This window comes from Balearica regulorum, chromosome Z (genome assembly GCF_011004875.1).
Source record: "Balearica regulorum gibbericeps isolate bBalReg1 chromosome Z, bBalReg1.pri, whole genome shotgun sequence".
In the NCBI taxonomy this organism is placed as follows: Eukaryota; Metazoa; Chordata; class Aves; order Gruiformes; family Gruidae; genus Balearica; species Balearica regulorum.
Window position 1 is genome coordinate 1042647 of NC_046220.1, and position 25295 is coordinate 1067941.

Here is a 25295-nt window from a genome sequence, read left to right on the forward strand (position 1 = left end):
GAAATATGCATTGTTCATTTTATTAGGATGGTGGTTAACCAGGAGGAGAGGTTGTTGTGAACTGTGTTCTCATACATCTGCTTTCAGGGTGTCCTCCTCTCTTGTCTGGACACAACCAGGGTGATTCTTTGGGTAGAGTGTGCAAACATGCGTCTTCAGAGCTTTCTCATCTCCTTTCATTGCCTTACTTGGTTGGCTGCTGGCAAGGATAGAGTAGATCTAATGAAGGATTATGGCAAAGACTTCACTATTTCTGGAAGAAGAGTGTAGATCAACTATAAATAATGGGTGTTTGCTGTTCAGAGATCCCCTCTCTGCTGTAAGAGAATATAGCAAATTCCTTTTCAATGTATTGCATGCTGTTTACCAGCCAGGATGCTCTTTATATGTGGAAGGTTGAATAAAAATCAAAAGCAGCTTCTCTGAAACAAACATGCTGACAATGCGCTTGCAGTGCTGCTTTCTGATGCAAACAAAAGTTTATTTTCTGTTATGGATTAATGTGGTTGCTATGTGTACTTTCTTAATAAAGGCTTCTTGACTACCTTCTGCAAGTATCGCTCAAACAGGAAAAACAAAGTCTTTGCCACTTTGCTTATCTTAAGCTGAATGCAGTTTCTTATTTCTGAATAAGCCAAAAATCTTTGAATGGCCTATTGAACTTCTCAGAACCATATAATATAAATTTGCAGTGTAAAACCAGGACTGCTTATTCAAAACAAGAGGCTTACTTGCAGAAGTTGCTGAGTCTAGAAACTACTTCAAAGTGTTATTTTGTCTTGCAAGATACAGAAAGAAATGGCAAATACGTCAACAGCATTAAAACTTGATCTTAAGGGTTTAAGGTGATAGTAGTTTTTGCAAACCTAGGTGTTGTCAGCAAGTTTATCCATTTCAATTATTGCTTTCTCTATGTTGCTGAAAATCTGTTAATATCCTAGGAATACTTTCTAGACTGCATATTGCCTAGCAAGAACCCCGTGCTTTAAAAGCGTGCCTCTGTAAGATGTTTACTTGATTTGTCAGGGGTTGAGGTCATCTTTGCAAAGAAGCAAGGAGAGAGCCTTGAAATCTCTTCATGTCCAAGCTGGTGGGTGGCATTTGGTAGAGGACAGTGCACCGGGGCTGGGGTTTGCGCTGCACAGCTGGCTGCTGAAGCATCGCGCTTCCCTGGAGCATGGTGTGCGACGTGGTGGTGGGAATGGGCAAATGTGGTAGAAACCTCCGGCAAGCCGTGAGGCAGATGAAGAGTGGCAGCTCCTGCGTGCAAGTCTGATGTCATCGTCCTGCAGCTCAACCTGCTTGTTCCTGTTGCTGTAGTCACGTTGGGGCACCCCAATATTGCAAAATTACTGCGGGCTTGTGCTGGTTGGATGTTCAGCTGTAGCCTGCAGATTGTTTTCTGTACAGCTGCTGCCCTGTGTTGGGTTTTTACCTCAAAATGAGGTACCTTGTACAGCCTCTTTGGAAGGGTATTATACACCTATTTTCAGGCCTCCGTTCCAGTTTTTCAAGACTGCTTTGAATTTTAACTCCATCCTCGTGCGTTTTGTCCCTGTCAGCTTTGTATTACTTGCAGATTCAATAATTATTCTTCATTCCATTTCATAAATGTTTGGGCTTTCAGTCTTGAACCATAATATGGGAAATAGGCTTATCTGATTTAATTGCATTTACTCTAACTTAAAATGCATTTTTTTTCCCCTCAGATCTTGTCCCAAGTTTATTAAACTGTGTTATCTGAGTTATGACAGACTTCAATAAATTGGCTTCTTCGAAGGACAAAGCTTTTGACTGTGTGGATATTCTGAACAGGTCCAAAAAAAGTTCACAAAAATGAAAGGCTTGTGTCAGCTGCATTACAGATTAAATAATAAAACTTTGGAACTGAGGATGAAAGAGTTAAATTTTTATTCTCAGGTTAGTTTCACTGCCACTTTTGAAATCTTCTAGCAGACAAATACTGCCCCTCCGTTCTTGCATTCTCTTCATCCAAATTAATAAATGCCTGAGGAATGGTCATCTAGTTCTTCTGAAGTTTGTGAAAAATAGATCCTAAAAATTTGAGAATGAAAGTAAATTTCTAGACCTTTTCTTTGCTCAGGCAAAGGAACCTGTTGCAATGGTTGCAGTAGCTGGTTTCCTCATCATCATCAGTGACTTACAGAGTTTATCGGGGCGAGGGGAAGCTTTAAAACATTCAGTGTTGCCATTTGAGTTTACTCCTGGGTAATCATTGTCGGTGGTAAGCTTCACAGGCATCTGCCTGTGAGGAGGCAGACTTGTTTTTCTCCATGTTTTATCAGTGTCCTTTTCAGTATTTGGGAGAAATAAGACTTCACAGAAGAGAGTGGAACAGCAACAAACATGTTTTTAGATGTGGTCTGAGGCTAGCTTCTGTCTTCACGTTATTGCATCAAAGCACATTGAGACCTTCTGTGGTTTGATACCATGGCAATTCTTCCAGAATTTTAAATATAAATATTAGGGTACAGAATTTCCTAATGTTAAGGTGATTTCGTGCATATATATTGTTTAGGCTGATCAACTGAAAATAAAGATTTGCTCAAAATAAGCTTTGAGAATGAAGTCCAAGCAAGAGTTATCTGCTCCCTTTAATAGGCTGTATTTCTTGAGGGCCAGCCTTAGATTCATCATAGTATATATTTGTTCGTTTTCCAAAAAGTATATCAGGCTAAAAAACATGACAACTTATACATTGGATGGAATTCAAATTGTCAAATTCATACATAAACATCTGCTGTATTTATAGGAAAACCAGTATGCTGAAACATTCGATCAGTGGTAGTTAATTTTATAGAACTTGGTTTAATTTTAGTGTCATTTGGGCCCCTATGGTGGTCTTAAGTTGATGGTTACTCAACAGTAACCTTCATAATCATTAAAAGGTAATGTGTGTATAATCCAAGATTATGCATTTGTTAATTTACCCAATTTATTTCCATTCTTATATAAAATGCACATATTGCTCTTTTAAGTATACTACCACTTCAAGCCTAAGTAAAAGAATATAGTGTTCAGGTGACTTGTCTTTCTACTTGATGTCCAGTCACTGTCCAAAGGTATTGGTAAGCTCTGCCAGTGCTGATGATTAACATGTAACTGGTAATGGCGTTATTTTGTAGTAGCACTTCGTGCAAATGACATTGACGCTTAAGAAGACTGGCCAATCTCACAAGCAAAACATTGAGAGATAGATTTGTAAGAGACTGTTGAATATTGCTTTTATATATCTTTCTTTCAGTTGTTTTAAATATTCCATTAAAAATTCAAGCAAATTTCAGAAGAATGGCTTTTTAGATTTACTGCAAGCTAATTTTATCTTCAGAATAAAGTAGCTGGATGGCAGTAGGGGTTTTTTGTTCTTCAGTACTGTTTTGTATAGCAGCACATTGAAAAATGTGCAGATGCCAATAAACATTTTAGTGATTTCTCATATTTACATTTTTAAGCTCCAGCAGAATGCAGCACATTCTGTACTAAATGATTAGTTCAGCCAAGGAAATCAAGTTTTGTTACATCTGACTAAACTTACAAAAAACTATTTACATTTCACATTTATGCAAATAATTGCATCTAGAGCTCAGTAAAAGAAAGGGTCTTTCAGTGCTTGTTGGAGTTGAAATATATGTTTTATAGTTTAAGAATTGAGATTTGGGTATTGCTGGGGTTTTTTTCCTTCTTGGAGCTGACTCCTGTGTGTGCTTCATTAGGACTGAATAAATCACAAAGTCAGGGCAGTGTCCCATGTGGTCTGTGCAAATTGCCCTCATCTGTTTTGTTAGCTGAGCTTCAGTCCGTTTGATTATACTCAGGCGCTTGCATTTAAAGTTAAGCACGTGCATATTAATTCCACTAAATGGGAAAGGATGACTTGCTGCTTGAAGGCTTTGCTGAATTGGAGGCTGAGCGACCGCAGCTTTTGCAGTGCAGTTACCGCTGTGACAGACACGTAGCCAGCGCTGCTTTCAGAGGGAGAATTGTGCCAAAACAGCCTTTTTAGTGACTGACTGAAATCATAGCAAAACTTTCAAAATACAGTTCTCATTTAAAAATATGGTTCTAGTTAATGGCAAGCAAAGGAGTGTAGATTCAAGTTTTTACATAAACTTTTTTTTTTCCTTTTAGCTTATTAAAATTCCCAAAGTTGATCTGCCAAATGAAGTGCAAACATTTAACTTCTACTTGTCAAATGTTGGCAAAGATAATCCTCAGGGAAGCTTTGACTGTGTCCAGCAAACGAACTCAAGGTAAGTTTTACTTAACGTTTTCTTTCATGGCAAATTTAAGTAGATTCTGTGGCTTTGCGCATATAGCAAAAACCTTTAACAGAAGCATGCTCCTAGTGATGAGCTGCAGTAGAAGATTAATTCCTAGCAATAGCATGATTTCTTGCTAATTATAAATACTTGCTTTTACGTAGAATTCTTTTTGGTTTTGCTCTTAAAAAAGTAACCTTTTGAGTACTTTCTCACCTCTTAGTGCTATTTTTAAAAAAATTTGGAGTTCAGCATCGTCCCAGCTAGACCAGATCCATTCTACAACCATATGTAAATATGATTATGGCTGGCAGCATGCTAGCATGCTGGCCCTGATGGATAGTTGTCTTATTTTAAGAACCACATAAATCAGTGACCTTATCCACAATTGCATGACCATGGTGTTTCAGAACCCAAACGTAATACAGCAGCGCCTTGTCCGGGTCCTTTGAGTCAAAGTGAACACTGTTAATGTCTACCGAAAAGGCAAGAAAATACCGTGCTTTTACCTTAAGTTTGCTTCAGCTTCTAGAATATTATGTTCAGCCTAGTATTGATACAGTCCAGTGGTGCTGAATAACTGTTTGTCCCATGTCATTAACTAGGACATTGCAGGTGGGGTTTGTGTGTTGATCTGGGAAGCTGATAGCAATCACACCAACACATCTCCAAAAGGTGCTGCTCAGGTACTCGGTCACAGGAGAGCTTCTGCCCTCAATTTCAAAACGGAGATTTGTCTAGACAGCGTGTTTTGGGAGCAATACAAAAGTGAGCTAATTTAACAGCTCTTTGCCTAACAGGATATCTCTCGGCATCCTCATCCTCTCTTTCTCCCCTTGTGTTAGGTTTCTTCTGCTACAATACAGCCTTTCAGTGGGCTCACTTACCTGATGGGAATGGTAAAACACCGCATGGTTTAGAGGCAGACCTGGGGGAGCCTGGGGCAGCGTGGGTTTTAGGCGTTTGGTTTTTTGGTTGTGTGTGGTTTGTTTTTTTTTTAAATTAAACTCTATCTGAAAGGGGCCAAAGAGCTGCCGAGGCTGGCACAAAGCAAGCAGCAGGACTGCATGCCGGGGGTGAGAGGTTCTGCCGCCTGGCTTGCCTCTCCTGAGCATCTCTGAGAGCACCTTCTCCTTTGGGAAGGAGCACCTTCTGTTACAGTAAACTGGATTCATTCAATAAGTAAAATTAAATTTAAGCTGCTTTAGCTCTGAATAATTCTGAATAACATGCCTATGTAGTTTTAATGTTGTTTTACTAAGCTACTTCAAAATCTAATTCAGACTAGCTTTTGCGAGGTCCTTTGTAGCCAGCTCTCGGTTTGTGCAAAGTGCCTGCAAAGTTAGTGCAAAACTACGCACAGAGTCATTTAAAAAAAAAATAAACCCAGAAAGGACCTCTGCATGATATCTAGTCTAATATTTTGCTCAGGGCAGGCCTAGCTCCAAAACTGGTTTGGATATTGAAAATGCTCAGCTCGAGGAGGGGGATTATGTGGCGTCTCGGTCAGTGCTCAGCTGCTGCGCTGGTGAAAAAGCAGTAGAAGCAACACCGTTCAAGGAAATGGGCAATGGTGCGAGCTGGTCTTTAGATGGCAAGAAGGACCTTTTTTCTGTTGTTAGTGCGCTGATTTCAGAGCAAGGAATCAATGCATAGCTCTAGGCTATGGAGAAAACTGTGGCTGTATCATCTTTAAATACTGTTTAGTGGCTTGGTCCAGATTTGTGACTTTCAGCCGCCGTATGGTAAGTTGAGATGTGAGGTTCTTGACTGTTCTTCTTGGAGCGTTGCTGGGGAATTTTAGGGTGGTTAAAGAGTTTCAGGTTAGCTACAGCCGGTGCCCCGTCTCTGGTCAGAGCTGTCGCAGCGGTGGGTGCCGCGCAGCGTGCTCGTTAGGAGCGGTGATAGGGCGCTGTTCGCCGAGGTGCGCTTCGGGCTGGACTGACCATGGCGGGCCGGGCCCCTCCAGAAACGCCTCCTGAAGCCCAACGCCCACCCTGACGCTGTCGAGGAGACCTGGTGGTCCTTCCCCTTGTGCGGGGTTTGCTCCAAGTGCCTCTTGTGAACATGAATCCTCAGAGATGCGCAAGAACTCCTCAGCGCTGGCAAACGCATGGAGCGGGTGACAAGGAGGGCAGACATCTTTGAAAGCAAGATGGGGGATGTGGGGGCCCAGGTCCTGGGAGGGAGGCTAGGTCTCCTCCCTGGGGCCGCCATGGGCCACCTCAGGCAGAGGAGAGGAGAGCAGAGCCGGGGTAAATGCTCCAGGGCAGGAGCTGCCCACCATTAGTGTGCCAGGGTAGCTGCCCGAGTTGTCCCTGCCCCTGTCATTGCAGCAGTTGTCAGGACAGCCACCAGCACTGCCCTGAGTGCACCTCTCAAATGCAGTTATGTGAGGAAATGTAACTACACCGACAGGTAACGCTGAAGCGATTTGGATGTGTAGGGACAATTTGAAATATATTTACGCCCTAGCTAGCTGTCAAAACTGGAAAACATATTTCTTCACCTGTTAAGACAGGTTTTAAAGTTCCTGATACAACCATACTTCTAAACCTGAACTAGTGCTTGGGCTCAATCTTTTTCAATGTTTTTATAGTTCTGGAGCCTCACAACTCAATTGCCTGGGATTTATACAGAATAAAATTACAGTATGTGCAACAAGTGATTCCTATCAGACGACCAGAGAGCGCATGACCCAGGCAGAAGAGGAGTCGCGCAATCGAAGTGCAAAGGTTATTAAACCTGGTGGACCATTTTTAGGTATGGTTGTATTTCATTTTCTACTAGATGTCTGTAAGTTTTCAAGTTCAGTAATTCATCTTTTCAGTGTATTCCTGGGAAAGGTGGTGTGTTAGGTGGTCTCTGGTGTAGGTACCTTGCCCTCACAGATTTGCAGTCACCTGTTGCTGCATTTAGACATTTTTTCCCCCAGAAAGCCTGCCAGTCCTTCCTTGTTCCCGTATCGCTTGATTGGTTGAAATTTTGACCACTGAGGTGAGGGGTTTTACTGTTCCATGCATTTAAATTCTCTGGTTTAGTAGCTAATACTTTGTTCTTGTAACAGCACTTTTGAGTACCTAAATACTGCGCTAAACCATTAACCTTAACTTGCCATCTAAAAAAATTAACATTGAGGAAGACTCATATACAAATTCATAAGCTTAGTATGAAAAACTTTGCTTTTCACACTTGCTAATGCTGATCAAATTTTATTTATTTTATGACTTGGTCATTAATAAGCAACTGTTACCACAAGACCATTTTTTTACAAATAAAATAAAAGTAAGGTAATGTTGGCATTTTCCCATGGATTTCATCATTTTCCACAAACGAAAAAGCCTTGGGGTGGTGTCATTAATTATCAAACCGTTCTGAGTACCATTTCCCTGAGGAGCCCGGATCCGACTACAGACAGACGCGAGGTGAGCGCCCGCCTTATAGGAACTCGGTGGTACGGGCAGCGGCCGTCCTGCCTGCAGCAGCCAGCCGACCCAGGAGCATCCACCCCTGTTACGTAAAACTGGCTCTCTCCTGGCTTCCGCTGCGGTCCTCTGCCAGCACGGACAGTGATGGTGCAATGCTTGCTCTGCCTCAGCTTACTGCAGAGCACTTTAAACCAGCATCGTCACAGCTTTTTGGAGATACAAAACTACCTGAGTGTGGCCTTGATGCTGAGGGAGCTGGGCACCGGTTAATACCAGGGCATGGAGTTGGGACTGCTTCCCATGTGTCGTTTAAACTGCTCGCCATCTTCGTCTATTTCTAAACTTCTTGTCGGGGAAGTTCTGTTTTATGTGTGAATGATTTGCGTGACTCTTGTTAGCTGTTTAGATAGAACTTAAGTGAGGATTTAAAGAAATGGGGTCTGAAGACTGGCAGTAGGACAATTGTGGTGTTTGGGGGTATTTTTGTTTCTGACTGGCATTGACTAAGCTCAGGTAGGACAGGTCTAGCTGCTGGTAGGGCACGGGGGTGACTTTGCAACATGCTTCATGGGGTACAAATTAGGAACCAGGGCTGTTAATCATGTTAGTGCTTGGTAATGTTTTCAGTTAATTTTTTTTTAAGTGATTTGGAGACATGACTTCAGGAGGTGTTTTGTTTGAATGCTGCTTATTCTAGCCGCTGTGTGAGGGGTTTGTGTATCTATATTGCATTTAACTTGTCAAAACGTTTGTAATGTGTTCAGTAAACAACTGGCAAGTTCAAACTGTTCTAAAAATGTAACCATGTGTGTTTGCACTATCAGGTTTGTTCTTGAAAACCAGAAGGGCAAAGTCCAGGGAACATGCAGGGTGGAAAGGTTATACAGGTTTGGCCTCCACTGCAAAATGGAAGCAAATTTTTGCTATTCCTGCGGATGAGCAGTCCATAAGCACAGCTCAGTCTCTGTCTGTCTGATAGAAGAGAGCAAGCTCCGGATTTTCTCATTAATACTCATTAAGTCTCCCTCATGTACCAAACATTAGTTGTTGGCTTCAGAAAAATGCCTGGTTTCTGTCACATCCTGTGTTGGATTGCAAACAATATTTATTACAATTATTTTCTGCAATATACTAATAAATCTTTTTGTTTTCCACCCGATAGCAAAAAAAATGTAAAAAACACAGAGTAGAGAAGTTTGGGTCTTTTTCTGGAAAACTGAGATTCAGGTTGGGTGGTGTTATTTTCACGTTCTGGATGCGTTGCTTGCAAACACAGTTGCATTGTTCCTCCAGTTCAGAAACGCGTCTTTTTATAGAGTTGGATCCAAAATGCTGTGCAGGCCATGTTTTAAAATGTCTCTGGCCTTGGTCCCAAGAACTGTGTATTTTTGGTGTATTGTTTCTGACAAACTTGGGCTTATTTAGTAAAAGGGGAACATTTCAGTTTAAAATGTGGTGTAACTTACAGTAACTCAAGTTATTAACACCAGGTGTTCATATTTTCTTTAAGCAGTTAATTATGTAGACTTGGACTCCACAGCCATTAATGTGGAATCTTTTAATTATATGGAAAACCTTTACATCACACTTTACAGTACTCTTCTAAAAAAAAAGCCTGATTTTGGGTATTCTGTGCTTGAGCTTACAAACTGGGAAAATAATAAAAGCACCGTCTATATAAATAATAGATAAAGTCTTCCTACCAGTATCACTCATTTACCAACTTTTTAAATATTGAATATTTTTTGTTAATGCCGAGTTCGATGCATCTTTACTGTCTGTATATTTTCATAGATCTTGAAGTGCTAACTCAATACAGTTTTTAGCATTTGTCTGGCTTAGTAGATTATTTTTAAATCAACTTTCTTGTCTTCTCCCAACCTTCCATGTCCCTCTCCTCTCTCCTCTCTTTTCCCCCTTTTTCTTCTCTCTCCTCTCCTGTCCTCTCTCCTCTCTTCTTTCCCCTTTCTTTAGGAAAAAGAGTACAGGTCAGGAGACCACCACAAAGCATTCCAGATGCTGTGCCCGAGAGGAAGAGATCGACACCCATGAACCCTGCAAACACGATTCGGAGAACTCACACACACAATGCTGTTTCTCAGCGACCGTACAGGGACAGGGTGATCCACTTACTGGCACTGAAGAGTTACAAGAAACCAGAGTTACTTGCTCGCTTGCAAAGAGATGGTGTCAACCAAAAGGACAAGAATTCCCTTGGAATTATCCTTCAGCAGGTGAGATCGTGGGGTTTGTGCCAGCATTTTTCCCCCCTTGCTATTCTTTTAATCATCATTTTGAGGTGTTACTCATGTATTTAAATTAGAAAATAATAAACAACCTATGTAATGCTCCTCATTCAGGGTTTTCAATCAACTTTATACAGATGCCCCAAACTGCAAGTCAACATGAGGAAAAAAAGATAAAAAAAATTGGGGGAGTGTTTTTGTTTTGTTAGAATGGCAGGCAATAATTAACTATTTCTAGCTTTATTATTCCTAATGTCTTATTTGTTTCCCCTCTCTTTTACGTGGACTGCTTAATTGAGGGAAGCTGACCATGCATTCTCTTGGCTGTGTGAAATAGTCTGTCATAGTACTTCGTATTTCTTGTGACGAGTTTATGAGGAGAGAGGTTTGGTAGTTGCATAGGTTTGTTGTGGTTAGTATTTCATTTGAATGTACGTAGTGGCTTGTAATTGGTATGTAGCTTTTCCAGTGCTCCTTTAATTCCACTTGCATTTCTTTATCATACCCATCAAAATTACTGGTAAGCCTATAATGTTGTATAGGTGAAACTTTTAAACTGTGTGTTCAAGAGTGGCACTTATTAATTTTCTACTAAAACCATTCAGAAGAGGCTTCTTAAAATACTGTAAGATGCAGTGGCTCCTTCCCTATTTTTTAAATACTCCCTGTACTCACAGACTGTGGCTGAGTTATGCATGTATTAATATGTAAAGTAGGAATATTTTCTATATATCTAGGAAAAGGTGTTTTGGAAACTATTAAAGTGAGCAAAATTCAACATTTATATAGCTGTGTTTGATCCTGCACCGAATTTTAAAAACTCGTTTGAATATGTTAAGTATTGTGGCTGTGTTTGCCCAGTGCAATGGTAGGTTTTTCACCCTGAAGATACACACAATTTAATGAGAGCCATGTTCTTACATAGAAATTGAAGCAGTCAATTTATACTTTAAGCAGATTAAAAAATTCCAAAAGGTCAGCACCCTAAAGGGTAAAAGGTGCAAAATTTTTCTTCTGTCCCATTATGCTTGACTGTTTAAGGAGACTGACTGGGAGTCTGTTTCCCGTATGTGGTGTGAACTACCTCAGGGTACTGGTTTGCATTCAGAAATGGTCGCATTAGCAGCACTACATCCTGAAAAGCCTTGGTCACGTTTTTCTTAGCTTCATAATGACGTTTTTTGGTACAAATCTAAAATCGGCAGCCTGAACTGGCTAAGATCTAATACGCACAGATTTGCTTCTCTTGGAATTCTGTTTTTAGGAGGGCAATTACTGTTCCTAGGTATCTGTTTCTTTTATTTTTTTTTTAAGCTGGGGACAGGCAGACTTGCAAACACAAATGAATTAGCGGTATTTTTTTTTTTTCCTCCAAAACGTGATAGATAGGCAAAGCTGCAAAAACTGGTGGTGATGTGTTTGAGTTATTCAGCATTTTGTATCAGGCAAATTGAGAGACACTGGTTTTCTTTGAGGGTTTTCTCTGAAACTCTGAACAGCTGTCAGGTGATGAAGTCTAAACCAGCATTTTAGGTGTCAATGATCTCAAGTTTCTACTAGCTCACTTCAAGTTTTTAAGTATACTTTGTATCTTTCTTTAGAAAAATATAAACCCATTTTATCTTCGAAGGTATACAACATGTACACACCCTTCTCATGACAATGGTAGCAAACCCTGTGTCCGCAAAATGAAGAGCGCACCTGGGCCTGTACACCTCTCCTTAGCTGTTTTAGCACTAAATCTTATTTCCAAAATATCACTTGTTAAGATATAAGTACAGTTACTTTTTTTCCAATCTGTAAAATTTGGATATGGCTTAAAACTAACGGGTTAGATGAATAATTCATGTCTGTATTAAAAGACATTTAGTGCCAGTTAGGTTACCGTGTTCAGTAGAAAGCTGTACTTTCTTGTGGCACAGGCACTTGAGAAAGAAAAGCAATTCTGTTTGTCAAGACAAATGACGACATACTGTGGTCATTAATGTGATGATGGAAAGCATGCATTGTTCCAGGCACAGTCTGTGCTCTGCCATTGTAGTGTAGCTGCATAAAACAAGAACAGCAGGTGTCCTCCTGAAGTTGAACAAATCTGAATTTGTATGTGGAGGTAGTGTTATTCAGTTCTTAAAAAAGAAAAATAAATAAAAAACTAGGCCTCTCGACGTATTTCATGCAGTGAATATTTAAAGTTTTGGTGTAGTTTGCCGTGATTCTCAATGTTGTATTAAAGACAAGAAACCAGATACATGGTCCAGAGAGAGGTTTTCATAGAGTGCGTTTCATACGTGCTTGTGGCAGTTCAGGATTTCCTTATATCCCAAATTTCTACATCCCAGGTTGACCACATTTTTTAAAATTGGTGCTCATTACACAAGAGTTACTTTGATCTTTGATCTAAAAAACCTGGAAAACTGGAGTAGTTCATTTTCAGCTTTGATTTGTCTTTGCAGTACCAGTCTTATTTCTGTAGTTTGCATTTAGGTATAATGAACATTTATTTTCTTAACTGTCTGCCTGTAGGTAGCCAGCCTGAATCCAAAGGATAATTCTTACACTCTGAAGGATTATATATTTAAAGACATTCAGAAAGATTGGCCTGGATACAATGAAATAGATAAACAGTCATTGGAGTTAATACTTTCTAGGTAAGTTCAGTCTCTAGGGGAAGGAAAATAGCCATTTAAAAACTTTTTTCTGGGAAACGAATGTCTGTCTTCCCTATAGTGAAAGAACTATGACATAGACATTTTTGCCTTGTAATCTGAAATGTTGTGTCATCCTTACAGAAAATTAAATTCATCTCAGAATGCCACCAGCACCAGTCATTTGGAATCTTCTGTAACTTCTAATGATGATGGTCCATCAACTTCTCAGGTATTTTGTAGTTTTTTAACATTATTTATAATGTATTAAGATTTATCACACTTTGTATTGGTGTAAAAGCTGTGATGTGAAGCACTCATACTGTCTTTAACACATGAAAAACTGAAGCATGTATTTTCCAGTTGGATTATTACATCTTTTTTAAAGATGGTTGCCCTGTCAAAGACTGCAAAAAACTTACAGTCACATAGCTTAAGGGCTGCTATATTTAGTGTTCTGTATTTCAGAATGTTTACTAAAATATTCAGAAAAATAAACACCACCTGTCAACAGAGTATTTTGAAAATACACCAAGATCTCTGACAGAGACTACCCCATGTTTGAACAGCCAACGTGTTGGCCTAAATCATAATTGTCCATTGGTAGCACGTTGACCTTGCAGAAGCTTAAACTCACCTGTAGGGTTTAAACTGGCCTGCTGAGCGTCTTGGTTACCCATTATTGTTACACAACCCTGTACTTTCTAGTTAAATACTTAAACTGTTTTCTGTGGCCACATAACTTGTTTATCTTGGTGCGTAGGAAGGTCTTATAAAGACAAGATAGGTATATATTCTTGTTACATGGTTGCATGTGTTTGAGGCTCTTTGTGAAACATGCGTAAGATAAGCACAAACATGCTTATGCTACTGTTTAAATATGAAGCTTAGGAAAATCCAGAATAAGGACAAATTACAGTAGTGTCTGCTTGGAGGAATTTTTTTTTTTTTTCCCTATAGGCGTTGTTTAAGCACCCATTTTGATTCAGGATAGTCCAGATGTGAAAAGGCAGGTCTGAATCAGCAGGTAGTATGTCTGCCTTCCCCCAGCCTTTTCAGACTTAAAATGCATATCTCCTGTTTTCCTATCAATACAAGAGGGCAATCCAAACCCTTTTAGAAGAAGCTGGGGAAACTCTGCATTACTTTAAGGAAAAGCTTGAGACTTTCTGTGACTACAGCTGCCCTCCAGTAAATGCAGTTGAAATCTGAAGAACACGAGAGCTTATGCATGTACAGCATTAAGCTGGGAGTATGCAAAGTCTTTCACCAGTGAGAGGTGAAATGGAGGTGGGAGGGCACATGTCTGTTTTTCCCTAACTTTCTTCCAGTCAGAGCATGAAATGGGGCAGGTCCCAGGAACCTCTTTACACCTGCCTCCATACACACAGAATCTGGATTTATTTCAACGGGGTGGTGCAGAGCCATGCCTGGCACTCCTGGTCCAAGTGGCCATTGTATGTCAACATGAGCAATGTATGCTTGCTAGAGAAGGCGATATGAACTATTGTTTCAGCCAGAGAACAGTTGGAACGACAACTGTATCAAAACCGGGAGTTTTACGTATTCTTACCAGCTTTGCACTTTGCACACTCTGATATCATAAGATTAGAAACTAAGAATGAAATAAACCTTGTATTTAGCTGCAGTACTTCTTTGTTTGACAGCTATTTTTAGATAAGAAGGATGTGTTTTCAACAATTGAATGTTCAAAAATTCTGCTTTCTGAATGACAGCAAAACTTAATTCTGATTATTTATTATTATTATAATTATTATTATTACAGAAACGACTTTTGAATTCTGATTTTATCGATCCTCTGATGAACAAAAAGCAGAGGATATCTCATCTGAACAGTCGAGCCCAGCTATCGTACGGTTGCTACTTGCCTGCCTCCATTGAGAAAGCCACTGCTGCCCCTCCGCTGCCTCCCCCGCCTCCGCCCCCGGCAGCCGCCACTACTTCTGCTCCTTTGCTGCTGCCTCCCACACTCCTTCCCACTTCTACCCCTCCTCAAGCTGTCAGCTCCACCTCATCCAACACCCCTGAGAGGCAGGGGACACAAGACATGTCAATGGACAGCTTCAGTCAAAATAGCAGTGGCATCTATCAGGACCAGCAAAAAAAACATACCTCTCAAACTGTCTTCAGAATCCCAGCGCCTCCCAAATCCACAGGTGAGAAGCGTATGGTGTTGCAGCAAAGGTCCAAGAAGGTACAAGAGCATAAGGGGAAAGACGAAAGCAAAATGCAAGACACTACAAGTGCAAGCAGGGAGGAGAAAGACCTTAAAAAAGAAGAAACTGTCAAGCTGAAAAAATCCTCCGGTATGGATTCTGATGAAGGTATTAATACGCTGCTTTTCCTAACTATTATATGGGTAATGCTGGTGAAAAGAGACCAGTAAAACCAGGGACTGGAAATGCAAATGGTCTGGTTTTTGACTTGCTATATATTAAGTGCCTTGCCATTATCCCTACACTTCATGGTCTGGAAGAATCAATAATTTTTTTTCTGCCATTGCTTTACATTAACTGTTAGTTTTAAAAAAAATAAACCCAACAAAAACTAGAAACTGTTCTGCTGGAACCTTACCTAAAATTAGGTTCATTTTTAAGAATTCTCGTTCTGTAGTACAAAAATTATTAGAACAAAGAAATCTTAAATGGATTACTGTTGGGCAGAAGCTGCTTAAAAGGAAGAGCTAGGGACTGGAAAAACACAAGGAATGGATTTTTTTTGTGTGCTTGATTTCCAGTAAACTGACAGTTCACCAAAACTTACTCCACTTTTTCCATCAGCAAATTTTAAAGTCTGCATGCTGAAAATAAAAACCTGTCACATATTTATTGAATACTAGTTTACTGAAACACATAGATCAGACATAAATTTATTTCATTGTATATCAGAATGTAAGGTTTATCAAACTCAGACTTTTCATGGTAAGTCCAAAACCTCCATAAACTGGCATGTGGTCTACTAGAGTTTTGATTGGAACTGTGTTGTGAGCTCCTCTCCATCTTGGCTGCAGAATTTATTACTTCAAAAGATGTAGAAATGGTACATGCTTAAAATGGCATTGAAAAGCTAAACAGAAATGCACAAACAATACTTGATTTCTTAACACACACAGACAAAAAAACCAAGGCAGAGTTCAGTTCCTTTGTTAAATCTGTGTGTTTTCTAATATCCGAATTTTTACCAGCAAATTTGAAGTTGGATTTAGCCCTTTCCTGTCACAGCCTGGAGGCATCTTTGGGGTATGCATGGTGCCTCTTTGAAGTGGTGTGCTTGTAGATCAGGGTGTTTTGAGATGGTCTTTTCAGTTTCACCCTGGACATACTACATAGTGCCCACATGGCTTGGGATGGCTTTGAAAATATTCATGCTTGAATTTACAAACATGTGAGCATTTTTCTACAGAAGCCAGTAACAAAATTCTGAACAGCTAGGGAAGGAAAAATCTGTACTACATTTCAAGTTGAATTTTTGGAAATTAAATGCTTGCAGCAGAACTGTTCACATAAGTTGCATTGTACAAACTATGACTGTGAATATTACTGTTTGCATTTCTCTCAGATTTTGTTCCCACTTTTACAATTCTTTTTCCTGCTATACCACGTAATAATTTTAATATCAAAAGCAAAAGATTCAAGTAGAACATTGCATGATAGGTCTTCTCTCCCCATGACTTAAAGCTCAGACAGCTTAGAGATTGGCAAGAATGGCTGAGCTTTAGCAGAAATACTGTGTTTAAACTGTAGCAATGTAAGATAATAATGAATATAAAGGATTGTGTGTTTTTTAAGGTTGCCACAAAACCCTAAACGAAAAGCAGAGAGAGATTACCAAGATACTGAGTGTTCCTTCCTGCTCCAGCTAACTTTTACTTACAGTAAAAGTTTTCTTATTTATCAAAAAGATAGGAGGCTCTTAAAATATTACTTTAAAAAGAGGGATTAGAGATTAAGTATAATGCGTTTTCATAATGCCGTTTAAAAGAGCAATTTACAAGTGCAAATAACTTTCAAACCCAGCATTGCCACCTTAATGAGGAGCAAGTCTTTGTTGCGGGTTATTGAAGCCTGAATGCCAGTAACCCATATACAATGCTATTGACTTTCCCGATTAGAAGAGTGCTGAAATTAAATTTGGATATCTGTAATTGGCAGGGAGGGAGGAATAAAAACATGGCATGAAAAGAACTTCAGCTTTCTACTCTGTTTCTCGCTGGAACCTGCATGTTGAGATATATAGATAGATAGAGATATACATATATCAAGCTGTCTTCTGTTGTGCAGCTGCATCTGTTGCTGCATAACTTGAATTGCTGGGCAGATGCCACATCATGACTTCAAATGAGAAAAGCTGACCTCGGGTTAATACTGCAGTAGCACAGAACCTGCAGAATAAAGTAGCCATGCCCGCTTTCTAAACCCCAGTACTGCCTACTGTGGAGAAGGTCATGTGAGCCCTATTATTAACTTAGAATAAGCTCTATAATAAAACGCCAAAGGATTTTTTTCAAGCCCATAAGGTTGGTATTGTTTGGCTATATTAAAAATCTGTTTATGGCAAGTGTCAAAATTCTGCTTTTCCATAGGAGTTAAAGAAACTTGCTCTGCCTCCATAGATGGTCCTTCATCTAGCGAACAACCAGACTACTTCAAGTGAGTAAAATAACGATTAGGAGTCTCTTGCTACCCATTGAAGCAGTTGAAAAATAACTTATCAAAACTCCATTTAGCTACAAAATTGAAAATTTACCAAAATGTAATTTTAGAATAATGACAAGTTCCTCTAAGTCACCCAGCTGCTTTATTTGAGTACCTGCAAGTTTTAAACTCTGAGGTTGTTGCTTAATTATTGGGGGGAAAAGAAGTGTTAAAAATAATTTTTAATATACTTTAGAAGACTTAAAACATTTAATTTCATTCTTCAAAAACACAATAAAAAAGGAATATGAACGTGCACCATGTTCTTTTTAGAGGTGAGGCAATACAGGAGGAAAGCTGAATGCTAAAATACTGAATATGTAAATTTGAACATCTTTCCTGTGTTTTTCACTGCTTAGTGCATCTTAACTGGAAAGGTGGGGAGGGAAGATAGCAGACTTTAAAGTCCAGCATTACAAAGCTTGTACATGAGCTAACAGGAGTTACCCATCAAAGTTATTTCCAAAGCTTTGATGTAAAATGGCCACTAACTAACTTGAAGCTACAGGAAAATATCCAATTTCACCATAGAACCGCAGACCAAAGAGCTAGACAATAACCTCACTTCAGGTTTTAAATTTTAGCTGCTTAATTTTGGTTACAAAGTATGATAAAAATGCATTAAAGTTGCCTGTGAAATGCTACATATCTACAATGACTGGCATATTGCAGTCTATAAAATTACAGAAGGACTTCCCAGTAAGTTTAGTTTTAGCTCCTTAAGTTGTCACACATCAGATTAACATTCCCCAAAATTACAATTTACCTGCTATATAAAAAAGTTTTTACCCCATGACAAGTATCAAAGAACTTGATTTAAAATGACATCGCTCTAATAACAGAATCATTTTAATATTCTAAATACTTTTTTAGAAAATTAAAACTTTTTATCAGGAGGATTTTTTTTCTACTGTAGTAAAACAAAGAAATAGCTTCTGCAAATGCCCAGTGTCTGGGCTTTTTCCCAACTGTTCTATTGGTGGACTTTTTTTACAAATGTGGAAGTTAAAGGAGGCTGCAGCAGAATAACTGGAAAAACTTGGCCAGTGCAACCTGAATTTCTCATAAAATGCTTTTGTGGGGAGATGGGCACAGTGGGGAGCAATCTAAAGCTCTTTCCTCAGTTGGAAGGATGAATTTGAGATTTTGAGGGGCCTTCAACCCTCAGAGCTGAAATGAGCAGCGTGGTAGGTAAAGCCATGATGACCCTGATGCTTCCTAGCAGTGCGATTGCGCAGTGTCAGCTAACATTAGAGTAATCTAATATTGGAGTTGGATGCCAACAGCCATTGCTAAAAGTTAAAAAAACAAACCAAACAACAGCAAAAAAAATAGCCTTCATGCAAGATTTCTGATTGGGAGTAAAAACTTTAATGAAGAAATCTCTGTGAAAGGAGCAACCTCTGGAACAATCTCCCAGCTAATCTACTGGCCATGGTGTCCTGGAACAAATTAGGTTGCATTGCCTAATCTGCCAGATCATTACAGAAAGATTGAGACCTGACAGCACCTGCAATTTGATCTAGTCTAAAGGACTTTGATAGTTTATTCCAGCTTTTCGTCCCATCTTTAAGTGCTACTTAATTCATGAATATAATCACAGCTTTAGCATAAAGATACTGTTCATCTTAATATAAAGATTGAGAGTAAAGGAACTCAAGCTTTTAAAGCAAAGTTTCAGCGAAAGCTAGAAAAAACAAAACAGATTCACATTTCTCCTTACTTACACCCTCATGTTATCTTCCTTCTCCACAAACTTACCTTGCAAGTGCTTTGCTGGGCTCTTGTCCTGCGCTAGGACTCTTGCTGTGGGATGTAACTGTGCATAAGCCAGTACTCCACACTATCACTTCACAGGTACCTCCCAAAATGTTGAAGGGCAGCTGTACTTTTCTTTTAAAAACCATCTAACACTCTGATCGGGTGCATCTGGCCTGGGATACATCAGACAGAAGTTGTTGTCTGTGTTGGTACAGATTTTCAACTTGTTAAATTTTTCCTGCTCATTAAAATGAATCTGAGGGTGGTTTGAAGGATTCATTGCCATGTGGAGGTGTCTGTGTCATCCAAAGAGAACCTGGTCTTTAGCCTAGGAGGATTGGAAGCATTGGTGTGAGGGCAGTGGGAAATGATATCTATTACCTGCATTGCAACTTCATCTTGGATTTGTATAATGAGCTTGCTAAATCTGCTCATGTTCATTTGAGGGAGAGGGGAAGTGAATAAAGTTTCAATCACATCAGTGGCTTTAAGCAGTTATGGGTTTTGCCCTTCTTAGGAGGTGATGTGATGGGTGAGTAGGGTTTTTTTGTTGTTTCAGACTTCTTTGCAGTTTGTTTTTGTTGCTATATTGCAAGTGCCTTAGTTGAATGCACAACACCACAACTGGTGTTCACTAAAATAATAAAATTTTATTATTAACTATGCTTTGCTGTTAGGCACAAATACAGCCAAAAACCTAACATCCAACTCCACGAATGCAGTCCCTTCCAAAAATGTAATGAAAATGAATTTTCAAAAGTAAATATAACTTAATTAAGCTGTGCCTTCATAGAAAGAGATTGTAATCTAGCAGTTTCTCTTCTCTCACTGAAGCTGATGTGTTTATTGGTCCTTCTATGTTTGAATGATTGCTAATCTTTTCTAAGTATGCTACACTTTTTTTGTGCAGATTCTGAATAAAAACTCTAAAAAGTAAAATATTAGCAAATAACTGTCACAAAAATATGGTAGATTTCTATAATTAGCTAAGTATGTTCTCTTGGAGCACCTGTGCTTACATGTAGAAGTCAGTCACATAGCTAACTCACTTAAAGCTTGGGTATCTATGCTTGATATTCACTATGTCCTTGGTGTAAAATTGCACATGTGCTTGTTTTTTCCATTAGAAAATACGTAGCTATAGTCTCATACGAGCAACGCCAGAGTTACAAGAATGACTTCTATGCTGAGTATGATGAATACAGGAACTTGCATGCTCGGATAGAGAATACCACCAGAAAATTTGTGAAGCTTGATGCACAACGCAAGCTTCTTTCTCCAGGGTCCAAAGAATATCAGGTAAAGAAGGATAAAACTGTGAAGATTGTGCTTCATCTCCCTCTTACCCCTTCCAAAAGTCCACATTTTCAGCACGGGCAGACTCTTCGGTATATTTATGTATTAAATTATATTGACGTGATTTTAAAAGACTTGCCAGGTTCAATGTCTGAGACCAAGTAACCGGTCACATAGCTGGACTTGCCAGACTGGCTCAGGCTTTGACCGCCCCAGCATCCTCCGAGGTGGGCTGCTGTTACACAGATGGAGCAAAAGATGGGAAGCGCGTGGAAACCAGCAGCTGTAATCCCAAAGCTTTCCTGACCCTGTATTTCCTATGATTTTACACACTTAACCAAACCTACAGCCCCAACTTACTCATCTTCCAGGTGGCTGATCCTAGCAATGGTTTTAGCAGGGAAGGGTGTTAAAAACCTGATATTCTGGCTTTGCAGCCTGGAATTCTCTGATTTGGACTTACAAATTCCGCATGTTCAGTATCAGAATTCTTTAATTCTGTGTCCACGCTGAGGACTTTTGGTTGGCTTTTATTTAGTTTTTGGTCAGATTGAAAATGTATTTGTGAACAGAGGGAGTATTTTAAAAATCTGTGGTACTGGCTCAGTCAGATAAAGGGAAACCTTTCAGAATTTGCATACGTGCTCAGACCCTGTGTGGGCTACTTCTGATTTTGGTAGCTTGACAAAACCCTGCAAAAAGTTGTTCAGCCCTCAAACCCCCACCTGTTTGAGCTGTTTGTGAACACACAGCAGCACGAGCATGTTCTCAAAGGGAATCTTCAAACACGTGCTGCTTTTGTTGGCTATTTACAGGTTTGATTGCAGATCTTGGGTAATATGGTGTGTTAGGGGTTTATCTTTGTAATGCAGGAGAGTGGTGTGGCTCATGGATAAGAAAATATCTTGAATAAAACTAAGTGTATTTTTAGTGTTTTACATAAACTTGGATTTTCTGGTAGTAGTGCAATGTTCTTCATATTGTCTTCATGTTTTTTTTTTCCTGAAGATGCTTCATGAGGAGGTCTTAGAAGAGTATCGAAAAGTAAAACAGGTATGTGTAACACTGGATTTGTGGGAAGTGAGTAATCACTGACACTGGCTCAAGACTATTTTTAAGCAAAGGGCGTGAAACGTTAAACTCTGCAGAAATGTTTTCATGTCCTAATTTTCTTTTTATTTTATCTTTACAGTCTACCCCCAATTACTATGAAGAGAAGTATAGATGCGAGTATCTCCACAACAAGCTGTCTCACATCAAGAGACTCATAGGGGAATATGATGAACAGCAAGCAGAGTCATTGCACTAGTCTTCTGCTTTTACCAGGACATGTGAATGAACTGAAGTTTATTTATTTAAAACTTTAGATTAGTTGCTCTAAGATTCTAAAAATTAGTATCAAACTTTTGCATTACAGAAGTTTCAGTATTAGCAGACTTAAGTACTTTTGTTGTTGTTAATGTTGCTTATATGTGTATTTGAAGCTGCTTCTTCTGGTCCCTTCTTTTCTTCAAGACTTATGTTTGTCCATTGAAATAATTTTATCAGTAGATGCTGGGGATACGGTACCTCTACCGAGAAGTTGTGCACATTTTAAGAAAATATTGTAGCAAATTGAAATGCTTTTGGATAAATATAAGGCTGTTTTCTGACCTTTCTTGTTAATGTAAACTCTTTGCCTTAAATGGTAGAAGGTTTAGAAATTTGCACAGAAAAAAAAAAAATCACATTGTTTTGGAGGGTTAAAGAGGGATGTATAAGTGCTGTATACAGCCCATTTTGTTACAACAGAAACTCACCCTTGCAACTTAAACCCCCATTGCAGTGGTTGCCTTAAGGTGTTTGCTTGTGTTTATTTAGTGTAGTTAAATTATTAGCTACACTGCTTCCCACTTTGCTAAAGCACCTGGGAAGCACTACGTGGCCTACTTGTGTCTGGAAGTGTGTGCTTGTAATGTGTGTGTGCAAGAACGTGTGGGTGTGAACATGTGTAATGGGGAAAAAAAAAAAAAAAAAGCTGCTACTCTTAAGTAGGCCAAACGCTCAGGTTAAAACAACTGATGAGTGTTGCTGTAGGTTTTTCCTATAAAATTGCTACTTCTATTGTGGAAGATGAGCATTTCCATTTCAACAGTTCGTCAGCTTTAATAATATTGGGGAAATTGATACTTTACAAAAATGAAGCAGATATATAGTTTTCAGGCAAGATTATAAAATTAAACATGTAGGTTACCTATTTATATACTACTATAAAGTATTTTTTGAAGAGAGATATGCAAAGAAGCTATTGCCTACATGAAATATATATTTAAAGATTTTTGTCCTGGGTGCCAGGAATATAACAAAGAACAGATGTATTTAACTATAAAATACTGTGATCACTAAACAGCACAAACTTTCATTTCATGCAGTTTTTTGGTTTATTTTGATGTAAACCATTGCTTGCTTTATCATGTGAAAACACAGGTTATTTGGTCAAAATTGAGCAAAATCTTTGTGTGTCTTACTGTGTTCGTCTTTTCAAAATGCTGCCAATTGAAAAGGGAAGCATTATGTTTACAGATCTGATTGTGGAATTTTTGCCAAAATGTTGGTAGTATCACTAATAGACTTTATCTCCAGCATCAAAAATAACTGTTGTGTATCAGTGTAAACCAGAAAATGTTTGACTGCCAGAAAACATGCATTCAGGTAAATGGGAGCAATTGAATTTTTGCCTTAAATTTGTGGGTTCAAAGGCGTTAGATCCGTGAAGATGGAACAGCAAGCAAGGTGCATCCCTTTCCCGCTGCATGACAGCGTTGTGTTACCTACTTGAGACCAAGTTGACTTTGGGTTGCTTGGATCAGTACAGTTGTTTTCAGCTCCACATTTCAAATGGCCAAATGAAGAGAAGCCGCCTTGCTTCCCATTAAGAGCTCCGTTCATCTGGGTTTAACGCCTGAATTTGGTCCTGAGCATACACAGGCAGTCCTGCCCAGGTACAAATGTGGGGCAGGGGCTGTTAAATTCACTGCCGTTCTGCCACAGCTGCACTGGGTTGTTAGCTATCAACCTAGAAACGAAGTGGCTGTTAAAATAACATTAAGTTCTTGATGTTGGGACCCATTTCAGTAGTTCAGTGCTCTTTATCTAAACTGTGTGCCTGGATCTGACATTAACTGCCATTACGGGACACACAATGCTGCTACAACTGTCTCGGTGTGTTGCGATCATTCATAGTGCTACCACTGTAGAGCTGAGACGCGGTGCAGTTAATTGGGTTTTTTTACCCCACTTTTTACCATTGACCTGTATTTGCGCACATCTTCTGGTTTACAGGCTGTGTATGTATTGCAGCTGGAGGTTAGTGCTACTTCAGAGGTCCAGCACTGCATATCATCATCAGACCTGACAAACTACTGTAAAGGCCTTAATTGAAGGTTTTGTCCATTTGCATTGAGCATTTCTGAAGCCTTGCAAGTACACCCAACAGCCTATGTGTTGCAAAATAGTGCTGTAAATTTACATATCTCTTGTTTCCCTGGAGTTGACATTCCAGTTCAGCAGAAGTTGAGAGCCCGCTGGAGTGGGGCCTCTCTCCGTATTATTGCCTTTCCTGTAAAACTGGCCTGCTCGCTCAGAAACAAACGTTGCCTGTGGTGGCATCTGGGCTGGGGTTACACTACTACAAATATGAAGCAAATGATTGATGTAGAGGAGGGGCAGCCACACATGTCTCCTTCCTGGAAACTGTGAATCTCACTACAGTTTATAAAAAAAAAAAAAAAATAAAAATACATGGTTGAAAGGGAGGCAGTAGCCCTTTGCAGTTGGCTGAAAAAAAACATAGGTTAGGAGGATTGGTTTTCAATCTTGCTGGGGTTTGAGGGAGAGAAACTGTGCCCAAAGTAAATCTTTTTTTTTAATTGTAGATATGCTCTAAACTATCACTTGAAGCAGCTCACTTGACTGCTTTTAATTCTTCAGTTCACCTTGTGTGTTATCAAAAAAAATATAATATTAAAATCTTTTTGAAGTGTTTTGTAAAACATGTAGACAAGTGTTGGAGGCAAGTTACTTCAACAGGTTTTAAACAGAAATTGAGTTAAAGTGTTGATATCGTAACTTTGCTCATTTGTTAGCTTTTTTAAAATAGTAATGGTACAACCAGTCTTTCTAGATATGTAATGTTGATTCATGCAAAGACCTATGGCTACTCTAAAGTATAGTTCTTTCTGTAAGTTTACTATCATTTGTTTCTGTACCTGATGGGGGAGGGATGTGGCCAGCAATTCCATAACCTTCTTTTGGGGAGGATATGAACTTGATCAAGGGAGGACAATATTTGGGAACATGAAGGCTTAAAACAGGGCTGTGAATCCCCCTTTCTGACTTTGAGAGTATTTTACAACTTTTTCAATTGTTTCCATAAAAACTGTATTAAGACTCTGTACGTGAAACATCCTGGGGCGTTTTGTTAATGAACACTTGAGCCATTGTTGCCCCCTCTGTTCTACATCAATTTAAGTTCAATAAAATGTTAACTTTGCAATCCTGAGGCTTGAGTCTTTCCTTGTCCGGGGGGCGCGGGGCCCCTCTGCGATGGAGCAGTACAAGGAGCGTTGCTGCGGGACTGCTGCTGTACCGCGGAGCACGGGGCAAATTCCGATGTGCAAGGGGCACGTCGGTGCTGCATCACCCGCTGTAACGTCCTGCTGCTCATTTACCCGGCGTGCAAGAGTGCTGCTGCCAAGTGTGGATGGAGAAATGGCAGGTGTGCGTTAAAGCAGCGTCAGTGAACAGGGTGTGACTTGTTGGAGCCTGTTTGAGTGTGCTGCTTCAGCTAGAGCTGACAGCAAACATCTGTAGGTGTTTTCCCTACAGGTTGTCCTCTGTTTGTAACGAATTTCCCCTTTTTTACCCCAGATTTGATATCCTGCCT

General features: G+C 39.5%; 1 protein-coding gene across 1 annotated transcript in view; it reads left to right on the plus strand.

Annotated features, from left to right (window-relative positions):
• The window catches only part of ELL2 (elongation factor for RNA polymerase II 2), a 45284-nt gene extending 20379 nt beyond the window's left edge, over positions 1-24905 (plus strand). The window contains exons 3-12 of the mRNA XM_075739810.1: positions 4150-4271; positions 6880-7043; positions 9683-9942; positions 12478-12602; positions 12744-12831; positions 14386-14944; positions 17203-17269; positions 20203-20374; positions 21380-21424; positions 21564-24905. Of these exons, the coding sequence (XP_075595925.1) occupies positions 4150-4271; positions 6880-7043; positions 9683-9942; positions 12478-12602; positions 12744-12831; positions 14386-14944; positions 17203-17269; positions 20203-20374; positions 21380-21424; positions 21564-21680 (1719 nt within the window). The 3' untranslated portion in view covers positions 21681-24905. The remainder of the gene's footprint in view (positions 1-4149; positions 4272-6879; positions 7044-9682; positions 9943-12477; positions 12603-12743; positions 12832-14385; positions 14945-17202; positions 17270-20202; positions 20375-21379; positions 21425-21563) is intronic.
• The last annotated feature ends 390 nt before the right edge of the window (positions 24906-25295 follow it).